This window comes from Gopherus flavomarginatus, chromosome 4 (assembly GCF_025201925.1).
Source record: "Gopherus flavomarginatus isolate rGopFla2 chromosome 4, rGopFla2.mat.asm, whole genome shotgun sequence".
Classification (NCBI taxonomy): domain Eukaryota; kingdom Metazoa; phylum Chordata; order Testudines; family Testudinidae; genus Gopherus; species Gopherus flavomarginatus.
The window spans coordinates 56,208,839-56,228,566 of NC_066620.1; the positions used below are offsets into that span (position 1 = coordinate 56,208,839).

General features: G+C 49.6%; 1 protein-coding gene across 4 annotated transcripts in view; it reads right to left on the bottom strand.

Annotated features, from left to right (window-relative positions):
* Positions 1 to 19,728, bottom strand: part of LBR (lamin B receptor) — a 98,651-nt gene that overhangs the window by 7,313 nt on the left and 71,610 nt on the right. For all 4 annotated transcript variants that reach the window (XM_050948549.1, XM_050948548.1, XM_050948547.1 and 1 more), the window contains 5 exons: positions 7,807 to 7,861; positions 2,890 to 3,084; positions 1,122 to 1,225; positions 574 to 699; positions 285 to 453 (listed from right to left, as the gene is read on the bottom strand). In XM_050948549.1, the coding sequence (XP_050804506.1) occupies positions 285 to 453; positions 574 to 699; positions 1,122 to 1,225; positions 2,890 to 3,084; positions 7,807 to 7,861 (649 nt within the window). The remainder of the gene's footprint in view (positions 1 to 284; positions 454 to 573; positions 700 to 1,121; positions 1,226 to 2,889; positions 3,085 to 7,806; positions 7,862 to 19,728) is intronic.

Sequence of the window (19,728 nt, forward strand, 5' to 3'; positions counted from 1 at the left end):
TTTTTAGTGTATGTAAACCTATAATACTTAATATGCCTACTCAAGAACTACTGTAGTAATGGGGGCCTCACAATTTTTAACTTAACTTATGGTGGGGAACTCCTATTACTGTGGCGGGGAACTGAGATAGAGATTAAATGACTTGCCCAAGGCCACACAGGAAGTCTGTAGCAGAGAAGGGAAATGGGGCCTCATAAGTGCCCTAACCACTGGATCATCCTTCCTCTCTCAGAAAAGGAAATAAAGATTAGTTTTGTAATTGTAAAAAAATGTTCATGACTTACTATTCAGAATAATAATTGCAGAAGCAATAGGCCAAGAAATTTCACTAGGATGATTGACTAAATAGAAGGCTTGTAAACTGTAGACGAATGGAATCCATACCAAATCTCCAAATGCTAGCATGAAACCAAACCCATCGTGGGTAATGTCCACTGTAGTCAAAATAGCTTCCTAGAAAGATTAGGAGGGAAGTTTACAATTCATAAAAAAAGCACGAGTACATTAGTCTGTCACAATTTAACTGGATATACCAGCAAAAGTTTACTATAGACTGAAGGGAATGTCAGTTACCTCATTCCAAAGAGCATCCACCACATAGAGAAGTTGGAAACTATTAACCAGTATCATTGACAAAGATGGCACATTACGATTCTGTACGTTCATCTCAGCCAACAGCATTGCCAAGTTAATAACAACCTAAAAAAAGAGTCAGATTTCACTACAAATTTTGCACAAATTTAAAGACACTTATTTCTATTATGTTATAGTTCATTTTTAAAAGCAGACTGTCTGGCAATTTAGATCCAAGATCTAGGTTACTTTTATTTAAAAAAAATAAAAATAAAAATCTACAAATTTCACAAAAAGGTAACTCATTAGTAGCCATGGTTCAAAAAAGTATAGCCTCTGCATACTTTTAGAATGCTTAATACAAGCAATGTGATAGAGCTGTAAAAACTGTTCCCGTGAGATCTGTTTTAATGTCTTTCAATGTACAGCTTTTTTGCACATTTTCCCCTCTTTCAAGCATATTATATTTCTTTACCACAATTAAAAGTTTTCATATTTAATAAGATCCAAGCAAGTGAAACAAAATGGTTAAGAGTACTCATACTCACCCAGCCAATTAAGCCTGGACGCATCTCACAGAAGTATTTGAGGTCAAAATTTCCAATGCGAGGGTTTAATTCACGTCCAATGAACAAGTCATAAACAAAGTTCCCTGCAAATAAAATGCACATGCTTCCAGTAATGGCTTTCTGTCTGTTCCCCACCACCTTCCTCCAACACTTAAAAAACAACTATTACTTTATCTGTGGTTACAAGTCGTGCTGTAATCCTAAAACGTTAATTTAAAAAAAAGCAATACTGGAATTTTTCCTGAGAGCCCTCATATGGTAAAAACATAAGCTAAGTCTGCCCAATAATTTCTTGAGGAAATTTTTCATCTTTTATTCCTCCTTGAAGTTTGCCTCTTCCATAAACTCTGCTGTCAGGAGCTTGTGAACTTCATTTTCTGTGACACAGTGACATCACAATCCTCATGCGCAAGTTACATACTAACTAATCTTAGCTGCTCCTACTCTTAAATTCCTCACCGCACCCCTCACTCTGTGCTGGATAGCAGCAATGTAACTTCAGCCAAGAACATGTAGCAGTTTTAATCAAGAAAATGAAACAATGCATAAGTGAATAAAGTGTGACTAATTTTTTTTTTTGGTGTGTTGGAGGGGTGAGGGAGTGGAAATGGGAGAAGACAGACAATACTATATGCATATGCTAGAAGGTGGAATTCTTCTTAACTTTTGAAGATGGATAAGAAGGACAGAAATGGCTCCATTGGCAGGTAGAAAAAAATCTTGTATAGAAGAAACATAGAATACCATTTTTAAAAAGTCACCTTTTGAACGCTAGAACTATACTTTTAGAAGCACAATTATTGTGACACTCTCTCTTCTGTTCACTCCCAAACACCAGCAAAAAGCCAGTAAGCTCAAGTTTTCAATAATTTTCTTGTTTCACTCATTCATTTTGTCTGGTAACTCCCCTTGTTAGTCATCATACTGCTATTCCATTAGAAGTAACACTGTCAGCTTAATGCCGTGTTATATACACACATTTCTGCAGTTAGCCAGCAAGGTCTGACATGGTCCCCCCATACTGTTACAAGTAAAAGCCAAAATTATTACTATCATAACATTGCGGGGGGAGAATCTACTTTTATTTGTACATTTGGTAAATTTGCACATAGTCAATCTCCCCCCCGCCCCCCAATTTATCACTGATCCTGCAAAACCCTGATGCATATGCTTAGCTTTGCATAAATGAGTAGTCCCACTGGAGTCAAAATATCCTTCCAAAAACTAAGTTAAACGACTAGATTTAAAAACAGATGCAGCCAACTAAAAAAAAAACCTGAGTTAAAATAATATGTTGACATTCTCTCCTACCCCTGACTTCCCACTGCCAGTGTTTCTAGTTTTTGAATCAATCATTTTCTCCCTGTTCCTCCCCACCAGCTGTTGTTGGAAAGGTTTCAACAAACAGGGAAAAGTGTGAAAATGATTATACAGAAGACTATCAAATGCTGAAAACTGCAAAAGAAAAATCATTTTCCTCTCATCTCTAAGTATAAGGCTACATAAAACACTTCAAATAATGCTTCTGAGTTCAACTAAATTTGAGGTGCTGTGCAGGATCTGTATCTTTATTAAAAAACATTCAACTTGCAATATAAATATGAGAAACATCTAATAATTAGCCAGACTGTTATGGCAATTATGCTAAAATGTACTTAAGATTTGATTTAACAAAGATTTCTTTGTACTATGAAAGTGTAATAAAACAGAAGGAAGGAAAGGTTTGAAATATTATTCATACACTTACCAGAATTTCCACCAGGTGACAGTTCTTCCTTAGGTGCTTTCAGGGACCGGGCATAGAGATAAAGGCTCAACAACAAAGAAAAAATCGAAGCAGAGACTGCAAACTGCAGAAAATGGTCATATAAATAATGAAGCTCAATTTCAAAATATAAAGAATTTCCTACAGCGGCAGCAGTCAGGACAAAAGCATAAAATCCTTTAAAAAAGACAAAAACAAACAAACAAAAGTTAACAAATAAGCCAAAAGACAAACTTTTAGTAGAAAGAGTCATTCATTACATGTGTGTATGATTTTGTGAAGTTTTGAAAAATAAGATTTAAAGATACCTACAATGACACTGACATAATTATCTAATTTTAAAATCATGTGTATAGATGTGTCTCACTTCAGCTAAGCATTTAGCGGAATCAGGGCTTCCATGTATATGCACAGCAACATGCATGTAACAGGCCAAGCAGGAGTCATGCTGGCTGGAAGTTTTTCTTTTTTCTTCTTTTAAACAGAGTTTTCAGCCACAGTCTCCTCTAGTTGAAAGTCCACACCCACAACTGGTCAAGCCAGTGTGCAGTTTAGAACTTACCCTGGATTCCAGATTTATGATAAGCTCTCAACATAGCAATATCTATGAACAAGGAATTCAATCATCTCCAGCTTGCTAGGATCACATGACGACTTGGTTTCAGCAACACACAAGACTACAGCAATACAGTCTACCTGGTCTACAGTTAATACAAAATGCAGCAGCGCCCCTCCTCAGCAACACAGCTTACCCTCAAGCACATCAAACCCATCTATTCACTTCACTGGCTCACCATAGTATTATTTGCATCAAGCTCAAGACTTCAGTACTTTTCTTCAAGACAAGTAATAATCTGGGCCTGGGTTATCAAATAGGTCACCTAAAGCTCCAGGACAAGGACCACCATCTACAGCTACGATCCTCTGGCAACATATCCACCACAGGGCTAAAAGCTCAACTGTGTAGGAGATAAAAATCTTTTGGGAGATCCAGGAATGTGCTCTCCCACAGAAGCTAAACCAAGCCACAGGCTTTACTGCTTTCCATTCCACATGCACACACACTTCTTCAATCTTACCTTCCTCATAAAAAGCACATAGATCAACACACACACACACACACACACACACACACACACACACACACGAATGTTGCTTTTTAATTTTCCCCTGGGGAAAAATAAAAACAAAAAGATAAGAAGCACACAATGGATGCTAGTTACATGCAGTGTTGTTGTAGCCATGTCAGTCCCAGCATATGTAGTCACGTCGATCCCAAGATATTTGATATTTTTTAAACATATAAAAATAGCTTTGGATCCACTTGGCTACAACACTAGTTGGCATATACTAGATGTGTCAGTACTTAAAACAGTACTGAAAGGGGCTCAATACATGATGGCGCAGTATAAGAACCTGAATAGAAAAGGTACAGGTTTGGACATCAGTGTTCTTTTCTCAACAGTAAAAAAAAAACAAAAAAAACAACTTTCTTTCGAGAGCAATGGTCTTATTGCAGTGTGTTGTGTTGCTCAGCATAAGATGATCTTCTGAACGCTGCTCTATGGTAGTGAGGGGACAGAGTGCTGAAGCATTCAGAGCTGCCCAGCAGAAACATGGGAGGGCCCTTTTGAAGCACTTGTCCTCAGAGGGACAGGGGGTGGGAAAGCATTGAGGAGAATGGGGCCAGAGTGTGGGTTAAGAGATCCTATAGGACGAACTCCTTATTTGAAGTGGAAAGGTGAGAGCAAGAACTTGAGCTCTTAACATTGCATGCCAGATAGGAAAGCAGGCAGGAACAGACTTGTTACCTGAAGCCCAGGATAGAGAGGAGCCAGAGTCCCTTGTCTGCTGCCACTGCCACAGGCCTTGGTGTAAGAGACATAGCTGGGATTGGGGGTTACCCTGTGATCTTTCACTCTGCTGGAGAAGTTTGAATAATGGAGGGGAAACCTCTGGTCCAGAAAGAGTAAATAGCGACAAAGGAGAGCGTGCCCAGAATACATACTCTCCGGATATATTTTTGTATGACTTTTATTTTAAAAGTTTTGCTCTACTGTTATCCAAGCTTGCGAGGGCATGCACTCAACTTTTTAACATTTCTCTAACACATTAACTTTTGAATGCCACACTGAGTTAATTCTAAAATGTCAGGGAATATTCTGGGCATCAGTAGCCAGAACCTTATTGATGTTAGGGAAACCAAGAGAGAGGGGAAAAGGGAGGACACAAAGACACTATCCTCTGTTTAGCAAACCAACTGCTTCAAGCACCTCTGCAACGATCTGCAGATCAAATAACTGGTTGATAGCACCCAATAATGCTTTCCAGCACAATAATGCTAATTCAGCTATGCCCATCTTCCCAACAGAGTTTAATGTGTGACACCATGAATAACTTCTTGCCAGACAGAAAAATTACAAGTAATAATGATGGAAGGACAGGGGGCGTGCACACAGCCCCAGCATGTGGGGAGATTAAGGGACCTGGTATGTCGAAGTAATGGAGCAAACAGAACCTCTGGGCCAGGAGACTGGCAGTCTCCCTGGCATACGGCAGAGTGAGGAATGGACAGCACACAGCCCCCAGCATTAAGGAAGGCGGGTGATGAAAAGCGTTGTAGGGAGTGTTGTAAGGAGTGCCTGAAATGGAAGGTCATAGGAAGGTGGCACACAGGGACCTTGTGGAGGGAATGGAGGGAAGCAATGAACCCCTAACTGTGCAATGAGCATATCCTTAAAAAGCTGCGAACTGCACAACTCCATAGTATTTATGAAGGGATAACCATGACAAGTTACTTGAACGAGAAACTGCTCAATATACTGAGCATCCTGGAGTTATCTGAAGAAAAAATAAATCCTTTTTTTGTTTCTATGGATGACGACAGATACAACAAAACAGTAGGTCTCCATAGCTAAGTAATTGCATAGCAGCCTCCAGAGTATGCTAGAAAGTGTAACAGACCAAGAAAGATAGGAGATAACAGCCTCTCCCATTTTTAGTTACATTGGGAGTGATTTTAAGGAAAATGTGGGCATGGACATGTAATCACCAAATATAATAATACAAACTGACTTGAGTTAGTCACTTCATTGGTATTGCACAGCTACAAACCAATCAGACATCAGAGAATGTGTGTCCCCGAGAAGCCAATACACAAAAGCAACACCCCAAAGCAAAAAAAATTCCCAGAGCACAAAGCAATGCAATTCAGAACTCCACAATCTGAAAAGTTTAATTCCCTCATCCACAGTTGGACACTACAGTGAAAATTCTGGGCAACTTTATACTCATCAAGCCATAGAGAATAGTGCCAGTCCATGTTGTGCCAACCTTGCTATATAGCCATTAAAATTTACCAGACCACACTCTTACCAAGATGATAATTAGGTTCTACAGGTAAGGAATAATTTAAACTCCATTCCATAGGCATGCAGAACTTTCCAAGGCCATTTTATATGTGGATTTCATAAATTAGTAGTGCAAATGAAAATATAAGAACGCTTCGTCCTGTGCCCTCAGAGACAGAAGAACAATATAAGTTATCGTGTTTACCATAGCCATGGGTACATTTACCTAAATCTTACAGTATTCCACGACCAAAAACAACAAAAAACCCTACGTTAAAATGAAGTTAAGATTGAGAGCGCGTATTTCCATGGACTAGGACCAATACAAAAAAACAGGTCTCCATAGCTATGCAATAAGAGTTACCAAAAAAATAAAATAAAATCTTGCAAGTGTGTAATTAATTACCCCAAAACAAAGAATTACAAATCCAGGAAATTCAGTTAGAATTATACTTAAAAGAAATCCACACATTAAGATACCACAACTTTAACTCTGCCCCTACAGTGAAGTCATGCAATAACCCCATGATTAGGGCTGAAATATTTTAATGTTTGTAGTCCCATTTAAAGACACAGGTTTTTTTCATACTGTGTCACTACAGGGTATTTAAGGTTGTGTGGGCACCTTACCTATGTGTTTCCATACCTTAACATATTTGGATTTCCTTTAGATGTAACAAACTCTGAATTTCCTGGGTCTTAATGCTCAATTTTATGATATATAGTTATAAATGATTTATTTCCCTGTAAGTTATTGTATGTACTGAATCTTCACTCCATTTTAACACAGTTGTTTATCTTGGAATTTTCTAGTTTTCTTGTTTTTTAAAGTGTCCCACCTGAGAACTAAAAAAACCTAAATAATAATACCGAGAGATATTTCTAATGATTTGAGGATAGAAAGCATCAACCTTAAATCAGTTCTATTTTAAACCTTTGTGTGCTGATTCTCTGATACAGCAGACCAGCACAACACAGCCAGAGCACACTGACCACTTAAGCTTAGCTTATTTCACAGTTGCTTTGCACCACCAAGTGTACTAGCGCATCTTTAAAAAATGACTGTTTAGCCAAATCTCCAACAAGAACTCTTGACACATGTCCAGTCTCCCTCATACCACAGACTCATTATAGCAGCTGGACTGTTGCATGTAAAACAACTGCAGAGAAAGGGCTGCGGCTCCAACTTAAAAAAAAAAAAAAAAAAAAAAAAAAAAAAAAGAAATGAGCTGTTGATTTGACTCTGTCTTTAACCTATATAATCTTAATAATTATATATTATTGTTCACCGCATATCTTAATTACAACCTAGTTTCTTCAAAGATAGCATATGCACAAGATACCAATTAATTTTAACTCTGTTGAAAGACTGAAGAGTCTTATTCCATTATGAAGATTGTACAGGGCACATGAAACATTCACAAAACATCTAACTTTTCCCCACTAATACTATACTATGTGTATTTTAATTAATCTGTGGCACTGAGTTAATTAAAGCGCAGTGTCACAGATTAGACAAATTTCAAAGGAGACTACTGAACACACTTACCATTTATTCTGTACTGCAGTCTTCTTCCATTCAAAAGTGGCATTCCTTCTACAACCTTAGAAGAGACAGGATAAAAGACTAGTTGATTTTTTTAAAAAACTTGATTAAAACAATTTCATTTGCCAACATGACATTCAGTCATGAGCGCCAACTAGAGGCATGCCATCAACTTGAAAAATCTTACTCCTTTCTAAAATTCTTCTACCTTCTGTAGTAAATAGCAACAACTGAGATCATTAAAAAATGAAAGCTAGCAAGTCTATTCTTCCCATCACTTAATTAGTTTAAAGAAAGTATTGTGAAATGCACAAAGTATAAAAAACGGTTACCCGCCTTTAGTAACTGCTGTTCTTCGAGATATGTTGTTCATGTCCATTCAAATTAGGTGGGTGCACGCCGCGTGCACGCCAGCCGGAAGATTTTCCCTTAGCAGCGTCCGTATGGTAGGTCCGGGCGCCCCCTGGAGTGGCGCCACCATGGCGTCCTATAAAAGGGGCCTGCCGACCTCCACCCCCTTAGTTCCTTCTTGCCGGCACTCCAACAGAGGGGCAGGAGGGTGGGTATTGGAATGGACATGAACAACACATCTCGAAGAACAACGGTTACTAAAGGTGGGTAACCATTTTTTCTTCTTCGAGTGGTTGTTCATGTCCATTCAAAGTAAGTGACTCACAAGCCTAACCTTAGGTGGCAGGGACGGAGATCACTGCTGACTGGAGTACTGCATGACCAAAGGCTGCATCATCCCTAGCCTGGTGCGTGATGGCGTAGTGAGACGAGAACGTGTGGATGGAGGACCACGTGGCCGCTCTACAAATCTCGTGAGTCGGAACCTGAGCCAGGAACGCCGCAGAGGAGGCCTGCGCTCTAGTGGAGTGGCCCGTGACCGGAGGGACAGAGGTCTTAGCTATACGGTAGCATTCCCGGATGCAAGTCGCAATCCACGAAGAGATTCGCTGAGAGGAGACCGGGAGCCCCTTCATCCTTTCTGCCACTGCAACAAAGAGCTGGGTTGAGCGTCTGAATGGCTTGGTACGCTCTATGTAAAAGGCCAAGGCTATGCGGACATGCAGGGAGTGTTGCCTCCACTCTTCGCTGGAGGAGTGTGGTTTCGGATAAAACATCAGGAGAAAGATATCCTGGCCCATGTGGAACTGTGAAACGACATTGGGTAGGAAAACCGGATGAGGTCTCAGTTGGACCTTGTCCTTGTAGAAGACTGTGTACGGGGGCTCAGATGTTAACGCTCGAAGCTCCGACACCTGTCGGGCCGAGGTTATCACCACCAGGAAGGCGGTCTTGTACGACAGGTACAGCAGGGAGCATGAAGCCAGAGGCTCAAAGGGAGGCCCCGAGAGGACGGAGAGGACCAGATTCAGGTCCCAAGCAGAAGTCGACTGACGCACCTGCGGGAAGAGCCTGTCCATACCCTTGAGGAAACATGCAACCAGCGGGTTCGCAAACACTGAGGTACCCCTCTCTCCTGGATGAAAGGCGGATATGGCTGGCAAGTGAACGCAAATGGAGGAAAGGGAGAGGCCCAGTTGTCGTAGGTGAAGCAAATAGTCAAGGACAGCGGGAATTGGAACCCCCAGCAGGTCGTGACCCCTCTGACCTGACCAGATGGAGAAGTGCTTTCATTCAGCCAGGTAGGTGGCCCTAGTTGATGGTTTCCTGCTACCCAGCAGCACCTGCCTGACCTGCTGGGAACACTGCAATTCCACCGGGTTCAGCCATGGAGCATCCAGGATGTGAGGTGAAGGGACTCCAGGTTCGGATGGCTGAGGGAGTCCCGGTCCTGCGTGATAAAGTCCGGGAACAGGGGCAGCATCAGGGGCGTCTGAACGGACATGTGCAGGAGTGACGTGTACCAATGCTGGCGCGGCCACGCCGGAGCTATCGGGATTATCCTGGCGCGATCCCTGCGAATCTTTAAAAGCACCCTGTGTATCAGGGGGATCGGAGGGAAGGCATAGAGCAGGCCGTCCTCCCATGGCTGAAGGAAGGCGTCCGACAGAGACCCCCGACTGTGGCCGAGAAGGGAGCAAAACCGTCGGCACTTCCTGTTTTCCCTGGAGGCAAACAGGTCTAGCAGGGGAAAGCCCCAAAGCTGGAAAATTGAGCGCACAACGTCCCATCGGAGGGACCACTCGTGACCCTGGAATGAGCGGCTGAGGGTGTCCGCCAACCCATTCTGCTCGCCCGGAAGACAGAATGCCGTCAGGTGGGTGGCATTGTGGACGCAGAAATCCCACAGCACGAGGGCTTCCCTGCAGAGGGGAGAGGAGCGTGCGCCCCCATTTGTTGATATAAAAGACTGCCACCGTGTTGTCCGAAAGGACTGAAACACACCTGCCAGCCAGGTGGGACCGGAAGGTCAAACACGCCGGGCGGACCGCTCTCAACTCCCTAACATTGATATGCAACTCGAGGTCCTCCGGCGACCACAAGCCCTGCGTCCTGAGACGTCCCAGGTGCACTCCCCAACCTCGATCCGAGGCGTCCGTCACCAAGGAGAGGGAAGGCTATGGGGCAGCAAAGGGAACGTCCATGCAGACTTCCCGTGGGTTGAGCCACCACTGAAGCGAGCGCAGCACCAAGAGGGAAACTGACACCACTGAGTCCAGGGGGTCCCTGACTGGGTGATAAACTGTCACCAACCAGGACTGCAGCGGGCGAAGCCGGAGTCTGGCGTGGACCACATAGGAGCATGCTGCCATCTGGCCCAACAGCCAGAGGCAAACTCACGCCATGGTGACCGGGGCGCAGTGCAGTCGGAGGATGAGCTCAGAATCTGGACTCCGGCAGATACGCTTTGGCGTGTGTGGAGTCCAGAACCACTCCTATGAACTCTATGCGTTGCGTCGGAGATAGAGTGGATTTGGCATAGTTCAAGAGGAGGCCCAGGTCGAGAAAGGTCCGCCTGATGAACAGCACCTGGGTCTCTACCTGCTCCATGGAGCGGCCCTTTATGAGCCAGTCATCCAGTTAGGGGAATACCTGGATGCCACGCCTGCGCAAGAAGGCCGCGACGACCGCCATGCACTTCATGAAGACCAGGGGAGCAGCTGACAGGCCAAATGGGAGCATCGTGAACTGCAGATGGACGCCGGACATGATGAACCTGAGGTACCGGCGGTGCCATGGAATTATGGTGATGTGGAAATAGGCGTCCTTTAAGTCGAGGGCGGCATACCAATCTCCTGGATCCAGGGAGGGGATGATCGAGGACAGGGAGACCATGCAGAACTTGAGTTTTCGCACAAATTTGTTCAGTCGCTGCAAGTCTAGGATGGGTCTCAAGCCCCCTTTTGCCTTTGGTATGAGAAAGTACTGGGAGTAGAAGCCTTTGCCCCTGAGCTCCTGCAGGACTTCCTCCACCACCCCTGCCTCCATGAGGGATTTCACTTCTTGAACCAGAAGTTGCTCGTGAGAAGGGTCCCTGAAGAGGGGCGGGGAGGGGGGTTGGTGGGGCAGGAGAGAGGAAAACTGGATAGAATATCCCCTCTCTACTGTGCGGAGAACCCATTTGTCCAACGTAATTCTGGACCAGGCATGGTAGAAGTAGGACAGACGTGACCCAAAGGTAGGGATGGGAGGATCCAGAGTCTCGATCGGTAGGTCGTCCTCGACCATACCATCAACTAGGGGGTCTAGGCCCAGATGGTGGTCTCGATTGGCCTCTAGACGCCTGTCCGGAGGGGTGACATTGATGATGCCTCCTGCCATTTCTATCCCGCCTGCGCCCCAGCTCCTGGCGAGCCTGTGGCTGGTATGGGCGAGAGGCCGCCTGTGGCCTAAATTGTCTGCGCTGGGTCATGGAGGTATGCAAGCCCAGCGAGCGAAGCGTGGTCCTCGAGTCCTTTGAACTATGGAGACGTTTGTCCGTTTTCTCTGAAAACAATGTCTACCCTTCAAAGGGGAGGTCTTAGATCGTCTGCTGGACCTTATAGGGCAGGCCCGCGACCTGGAGCCAGGCGCCCCGTTGCATGACCAAGCCCGTGGCCAGGGTACGCGAGGCTGAGTCTGCTGCATCTAAGGCGGCCTGGAGGGAGGCTCGAGAGATCAGTTTGCCCTCCTCCACTAGAGCCGAAAATTCTGATCTCGATTCCTGAGGAAGGAGCTCCATGAACTTCGACATGGCCGAACACGTGTTGTGGCCATATCGGCTTACTATAGCCTGTTGATTGGCAATACGGAGTTGGAGTCCCCCCGTGGAGTACACCTTCCTGCCAAAGAGCTCAAGTCTTTCTGCGTCTCTGCTCTTTGCCGTTGACCCACGGAACCCTTGACGCTCCCGCTGGTTAGCCGCATCTACTACCAGTAAGTCCGGGGGAGGATGGGTGTACGGGTGTTCATGCCCTTCAGAGGAGAAGAAGTAGCGCCGCTCCGTTCTCTTGGCAGTAGGGGCCAATGAGACTGGTGTCTGCCATAGGGTGCGGGACATATCCGCTATCGTCTTTATCAGCGGAAGGGCCACCCTGGATGGCCCTGAGGGGACCAGGATGTCCACTACAGGGTCCGCGTCCACCTCCATTTCCTCAGCTTGGATTGCGAGGCTCTGAGCTGCTCACCAGAGCAGTTGTTGGAGGATTCGGGTGTCCTCCAGGGCCAGTGCCGCAGCTGTGTCCGAGACCGCTTCGTCCAGGGAGGAAGATAAGACGGTTACTCACCTTTGTAACTGTTGTTCTTCGAGATGTGTTGCTCATATCCATTCCAGTTAGGTGTGTGCGCCGCGCGTGCACATTCGTCGGAAAACTTTTACCCTAGCAACTCAGTGGGCCGGCAGGTCGCCCCCTAGAGTGGCGCCATCATGGCGCTTGATATATACCCCTGCCGGCCCACCCGCTCCTCAGTTCCTTCTTGCCGGCTACTCCGACAGTGGGGAAGGAGGGCGGGTGTGGAATGGATATGAGCAACACATCTCGAAGAACAACAGTTACAAAGGTGAGTAACCGTCTTTTCTTCTTCGAGTGATTGCTCATATCCATTCCAGTTAGGTGAATCCCAAGCCTTACGTAGGAGGTGGGGTCGGAGTGAAATGTGGCAGAATGAAAACTGCTGAGCCAGAGGCTACAGCATCTCTTGACTGTTGAACCAGGGCATACTGCGAAGCAAAGGTATGGACCGAGGACCAATGGAGCTGCGCGACAGATCTCGTGGGTAGGAACACGAGCCAGCAAGGTGGCAGATGAAGCCTGAGCCCTGGTAGACTGTACGATGATGTGGCTTGGGGAAATATGAGCCAAATCATAACAAGTGCGGAAGTCCGCCATCACCCAAGATGAGATCCTCTGAGAGGAAAACAAGCAAGCCCTCCCTTTGGCCCGCTACCGTGACAGAGCTGGGGCACCTTATGAAATGGTTCTGGCAGCGCAATATACATGCGAGCACTCCACAGATGTCCAAGGAGTGCAATGGTTGTGCCCATTGCGTTGAGCTGTGGGTAACATGAAAGGCCGAAACCACCTTAGGGAGGAAAGCCGGGTGCGGTCATAACTGCACCTTGTCTTTGTGAAACCTAGTGTACGGCGGAACCACCGTAAGAGCTCTGAGCTCGGAGACCCGTCTGGCCGATGTAACAGCTACGAGGAAAGTTTTCGTCCAAGACAGGTATAGCAGAGGGCCAGTCGTGAACGGCTCGACTGGGGGAGACATAAGTCTGGTTAAAACTAGGTTGAGGTCCCAGGTTGGGGCTGGGCGGCGCACCCGAGGGTGCAAGCTCTCCAAGCCCTTGAGGGATCTCGAACCCATAGAGCGTGAGAACACGGAACGTCCACCTTAGCCTGGCTGGAAGGTAGAGATGGCTGCTGAGTGTATCCTCAGCGATGATACCGCCAGGTCCTGCCGCTGAAGGCCAGAGGCAGGCCAAATAGAGGGGATCAAGACCTCAGCAGGAGCAAGATCGAGCGTATTGCAGCTGTAGAAGAAACGCTTCCACCTGGCCCGGTATGTTGACCAGGTGGAAGGCTTCCTGTCACCCCGGCTCAGTTACGCAGCAGCCACACCGTGAGGCGAAGAGGCTGCAGGTCCGAGTGACGAAGCCTGTCGTTGCCCTGAGTGATGAGGTCTGGGTGGGGTGGCAGGGTAATTGGGTCTGTTATTGACAGGCCGAGCAACGTGCTATATCAGTGCTGCCTGGACCACTCTGGAGTGATCATGATGATGCGCGCTCTGCCCCTGCGGAGTTTGAGCAGGACCTAATGAACCAGTGGGAACAGTGGGAAGGCATAATGGAGTTGGCCTTTCCACGGCATCAGGAATGCGTCCAAGATCGATCCCGAGGAGAGACCTTGGAAGGAGCAGAACATCTGGCATTTTCTGCTCTCGCGGTGAGCGAACAGGTCTATGTGAGGAAACATCTCCGCTTCTGGAAAGCAGAACGCCTCACATGGGGCAGAGTGATCACTCGTAAGACAGGAAAGACCTGCTGAGTCAAAGCGCCAAGATGTTCCGAACGCCTGGGAGAAAAGACGTCACCAGCTCCATCGAGTGGGCCACGCAAAAGTCCCGGAAATGGATGGCCTCCTGACAAAAGGGGGGAGGACCATGTCCCTCCCTGGATATTTATGAAGCACATGGCCGCTGTGTTGGCTGTAAACACCGAGATACAACGGCCTCGCAGCTGCCGCTGGAACCCCTGGCACGCCAGGCGGACTACTCTCATTTTTGGGGCATTGATGTGCAATGCCAGCTCCCGAGAAGACCAAAGGCCTTAAGCTCGGAGGTGACCATGAGCACTTGAGCAGAGAGATGACGCGTCCGTCGTCAGGGGCAGTGAGGGCTGGGGCGGATGAAACCGCATCCCTGCCCACACCAGGGAGGGAGTTAGCCACCACTCTAGGGAGCCTAAGGTGCTCGAGGGAACGGTGACTACCATGACCATTGGCTCCCTGTCTGGGTGGTACGCCGAGGTGAGCCGGACTTGGAGAGGACGGAGGCGGAGCTTGGCGTGTTTGGTTACAAACTTGCGGGCAACCATGGACCCAGGAGACTGAGACAAGTACGAGCCGAGGTCATTGGGAAAGCCTGCAGACCTCAGATGATTGTTGCCATCGCCTAAAACCGCAGTTGTGATAAGCAGGCTCCGGCTAGGTAGGAGACCAGGATAGCCCCTAGGAAGTCCAACCTCTGCGTGGGAACCAGAGTGGATTGCTCTATAGTAATCATCAGGCCTTGACCTGTGAATAAGACCGTGACGATGCCCACGCGCTGAGTGGTTTGTGTCTCAGAGTCTCCTCGGATAAGCGAATCGTCCAGATACGGAAAAACGCATATCCGACATCAGCGAAGGTAGGCGGCGACTATGGCCATAAACCAGAAGTACTGACAGTTGGCTAGAAAGCGGAGGTATCTCCTGTGCGGAGGGAAGATGGCGTTGCGAAAGTACGCGTCCTTCATATCCAGGGCGGCATAGTAGCCCCCAGGAGGCAAGGATGGAATAATGGTTCCCAGGGATACCGTGCGGAACTTCAACCTTATCCTAAACCGGTTGAGTCCGTGCAGGACTAGGAAGGTCTGAGACCTGCGTTCGAGTGGGGGACTAGGGCATAACGGGAGTAAAACCCCTTGCCCCTTTCGTCCATTGGCGTCTGCACCTCTTGTACGAGGAATTGCTCGTGAGAGGGGTCCCTGAGGGACAGGGCTGGAACAAATTAGAGGTGGTACCTATGCTCCACCGTGCGCAGGATCCAGCGATCTGAAATTAACTGGGGCCACGGCAGGAGAAAGCGGGATTGGGATCCCGGCCTGTGACTGGTACACCGCCCTCAGGCGCACCTTGGAAGGTTCGTCTTTGGTCCCAGTGGTAATTGCGAGGGACCTTGACCTTGGCTCTTTAGGGGTCCTGACGTTCGTCTGCGACCACCTTGGCCTCGCCGTTTGCCAAAGTCCTGTCTCTGGCTAGGCACAGAGTATGGCGGCTGGGGACAGAAAGGCCTGCGTTTGGTCGCTGGCATATGCATGCTGAGAGCGCGCATTAGGACCCTATTGTCCATCAGGCTTGGTAGCCTGGGGCTGTCTTTGCCGCGAAAGGCCTTTACCAACAAAGGGTAAATCCTGAATGGCATACTGCAGCTCCGGCCGGAGGTTTGAAACCTGAAGCCATGAGATGCACCTCATGGCGACACCAAAGGCCAGAGTCCTGGCTGCAGAGTCTGCTGCGTCCAACGAGGCCTGGAGGGACGTTCTGGGTACCTTTTTTCCCCCGTCCTCCAAGACGGCAGCGAACTCTTGGCGGGAGTTTTGAGGGAGAAACTCCATAAACTAAACTACCTTCACCCAGGTGCTATAATTATCGCAGCTAAGCAAGGCTTGTTGCTTTGCTACCCAGAGCTGCAGGGCCTCTGCAGAGTACACCTGGCGGCCAAACAGGTTCATTCGCCAAGCCTCTTTCAGTTTCGGGGCTGGCGCCCGCTGGCCATCGTATCAGAATCGTGGTCCTGAGCATAAGATCTGCGCATGTGGGATGACACGGATGCGTGTCCGGATGGCCATGGAGGTACTAAAAGAAGGCACAGGCAGAGTCTCTGACTCTATCGGACCTTGCCCAACTCGGCACCGGGAACCGGCACCGGGAGGCGTACCGGTACCTGGAACGAGATCCAGACCCGCAACCAGAACGGTGCCGGGAGGTCGACCGAGATCTTGAGGCTCGGGGAGAGGCTACAGGAGTCAAGGTACCTGTCGCGGTGCCGGGAGTCGGAACGGTGCCGATAGTGGGTCGGCGAACGGGATACCGACCGGTGCAGCGAGTGCGACCAGTACCGATGAGGAAAACAGCACCGGGACCGCAAGTGGTGTTGGGCGTGCCGACAGGATCTGGAGTGTCTGCGGGACCGTGATCATGAACGGTGCCGCTCTGCTGTGCTGACAGAGGACGGTCACATGAAGAGACTGTATTACCCGCACCGGCGGTGCCGGGGTCAGGCAGCATCGACTCTGTCACGGCAATGAGATCCCTCGCCGTTGGTAATGTCTCCGGCGTGGAGGGAACAGCAGGCTCAACCACAGTGCATACTGGGGAGCTGTCAGGCACCAGATTCGACGGCCCTCGTGGGACCAGGATCAACGGTACCGAGGTCGTCAGAGCTTCGGTAGGTGTCGGTGCCGGGCGATCCGAGTTAGATGAGCTGTCTGGCTGTGGTGCCGTCGGCACAGAAGCAGCAGGAGCAATAAGTTCAGCCACGGCGCGCGACGGGGAGCCGTCAGGCACCGGATTCTATGGCCCTTGTGGGACTGGAATCGATGGTGCCGACGTTGTCGGCGCCTCAGAGGTGTCGGTGCCGGGCAATCCGACTTAGACGAGCTCTCTGGCTGCGGTGCCGTTGGCACGGAAGCAGCAGGAGCAGTAGCTCAACCACGGCGCGTGCCGGGGAGCCGTCAGGCACCGGATTCTACGGCCCTTGTGGGACTGGGATCGACGGTGCTGACGTCGTCGGTGCCGCAGCAGGTGTCGGTGCCGGGCGATCCGACTTCGACGAGCTCTCTGGCTGCGGTGCCGTTGGCACGGAAGCAGCAGGAGCAGTAGCTCAACCACGGCGCGTGTCGGGGAGCCGTCAGGCACCGGATTCTACGGCCCTTGTGGGACCGGGATCGACGGTGCCGACGTCATCGGTGCCTCAGCAGGTGTCGGTGCCGGGCGATCCGACTTAGACGAGCTCTCTGGCTGCGGTGCAGTTGGCACGGAAGCAGCAGGAGCCGTAAGCTCTACCACGGCGCGTGCCGGGGAGCTGTCAGGCACCAGATTTAATGGCCCTGGGGGACTGGAATCGACGGTGCCGATGTCATCGGTGCCTCTGCAGGGGTCGGTGCCGGGCAATCCAACTTAGACGAGCTCTCTGGCTGCGATGCAGGTGGCACGGAAGCAGCAGGAGCAGGGGGGCTCAATCACGGCGCGTGCCGGGGAGCCGTCAGGCACCAGCAGGAATCGTAGGCTCTCTCGACCTCGGAGGAAGGGAGCGGTGCCGAGTCGACTTCGGTGCCGGCGACGGCCGGTGCCGAAAGGCCTTGGCAGTACCGGCGGGGTCCGGTGCCGAGGAGGCGCTTCTGCCAGCCGCTTGATCATCGCTCGGCGCCAAAGGTGGAGGGGTAAGTGAAAGTCCTGCTCCTTTTTGTTCCCAGCTTAAAAGCCTTGCAAATGGGGCACTTAGCTGTCAAGTCTGATTCCCTGAGGCACTTCAAACAGGAGTCGTGTGGATCTCCCTTCGGCATCGGCTTCTGGCAGGCCGAGCCCATTTTAAAACCCGGTGAGCCGTGCATGGGCTCCGGCACCGGGTTCATGGAAGGGGCTACTTCCTGAACCCCGCTAACAATTACTAAACTAACTATGTTAGCAAAGAAAAAACGTATAACTATACAAATATATATATAAAAGGATTATAACTGCATAACTATATACGAGAACTACGAGTAGCTAGGGAAGTGGAGGTCAGCTAAGCCGCGCTCCACTGTTCCAACAACCGACACGGGCGGTAAGAAGGAACTGAGGAGCGGGTGGGCCGGCAGGGGTATATATCAAGCGCCATGATGGCGCCACTCTAGGGAGCGACCTGCCGGCCCACTGAGTTGCTAGGGTAAAAGTTTTCCGACGAATGTGCACGCGCGGCGCACACACCTAACTGGAATGGATATGAGCAATCACTCGAAGAAGAAGAGGAAATTACATGGAGCACAGGTCCTGCAGCACACAGTATTGAGGTTGCGGTGCAGGTTCCCAGTCCAAATACGGCACCGCGGCCGGTACTGGGGTAGCCAGCGAGCGACTTGGCGTATCATGCGATGCCGACAGAGCCCGAACTAAAGCCGCTGCTGGTGCCGCTGCCTGATTAGGGGGTGCTGAACTTGATGAAGGCACACCCCTGCCCTGCGATGGTGCCAGTGGGGGAGGCAGCTGCGCCGGGGCCACCAACATCAAGGACACCAAAGCCAATTGTGACCAAGGGCCAAATACCTGGCCTACCAACTGATGGTAGGCCCAGAGTCCAAAACGGCCACTGCGAGGGCAGCTGCCATTGTTGCTGCCACTGTGGGTAACCCTGGTGGCTCGCCCCTGACATCGATCTCCTGCTCCGCAACCTGCTGGAGCAATAGGAGTCCACCTCTGAGTCTGAGGTCTCCGAGTCTGAAGACCTAGGGGGGAGCAGCGCCCAGCGCCGAAGGTGAACAGTGCCAAGACAGCAGGGAGCCTCTCCTCCGGTCCGGTGCCGCCTTCGCAGCTCGGTGCAGGGAGGGAGGCGATAGCATGGCCGGCTTGCCTCTAGATTACTGGTGGGCGGACCACAGTAGGCAACTCCCTATGATTTGGAGAGGTCAGTGCCGGGAGACCCATCAGGTCTGATGCCGCCTCAAACGTCTCCGGCGTCGACAGGGAGCGTATGTCTCCGCTGAGGCCCAGAAAATTGGGCTGGTCCAGACTCGACCGCCCTCTCTGCAGTGCTGGAGTCGATGGAACCTCGGGGCGCTGTAGCCTAGCCTGTCCACTTAGCCCCACTGGTGGAGTTGGCCTCGGGTCCTGGTGGGGAGACTGATCCCTCACCGGCTTCTTTCTCTTGGCGGGCAACGGCGATGGTGAGCAGTGCCGCACTGAGGCCGATTTCCTATGACCCAACTCTGCCCGGTGCCAGGTCTTGGACAACTTGGGCTGGGCCCTAAGTCCTGATGCCGGTGCCGGGGCACTCCGCACCGAGGACGACGTACTGGGGCCCGCTTTGGCTGGCTCTGGGTCCGAGGGTGGTCGCAGGGCCGCCTCCATCAGGAGGACTCTAAGTCTTTGAGCCCTGTCCTTAATAGTTCGTGGGCGGAAGTCTCTACAGATAGAGCACCGGTCCTTTTGGTGGCTCTCTCCGAGGCACCTCAAGCACGCAGAGTGCGGGTCACTCTTAGGCATGAATTTCCCACAGTCCTTGCAGAGTTTCAACCCGG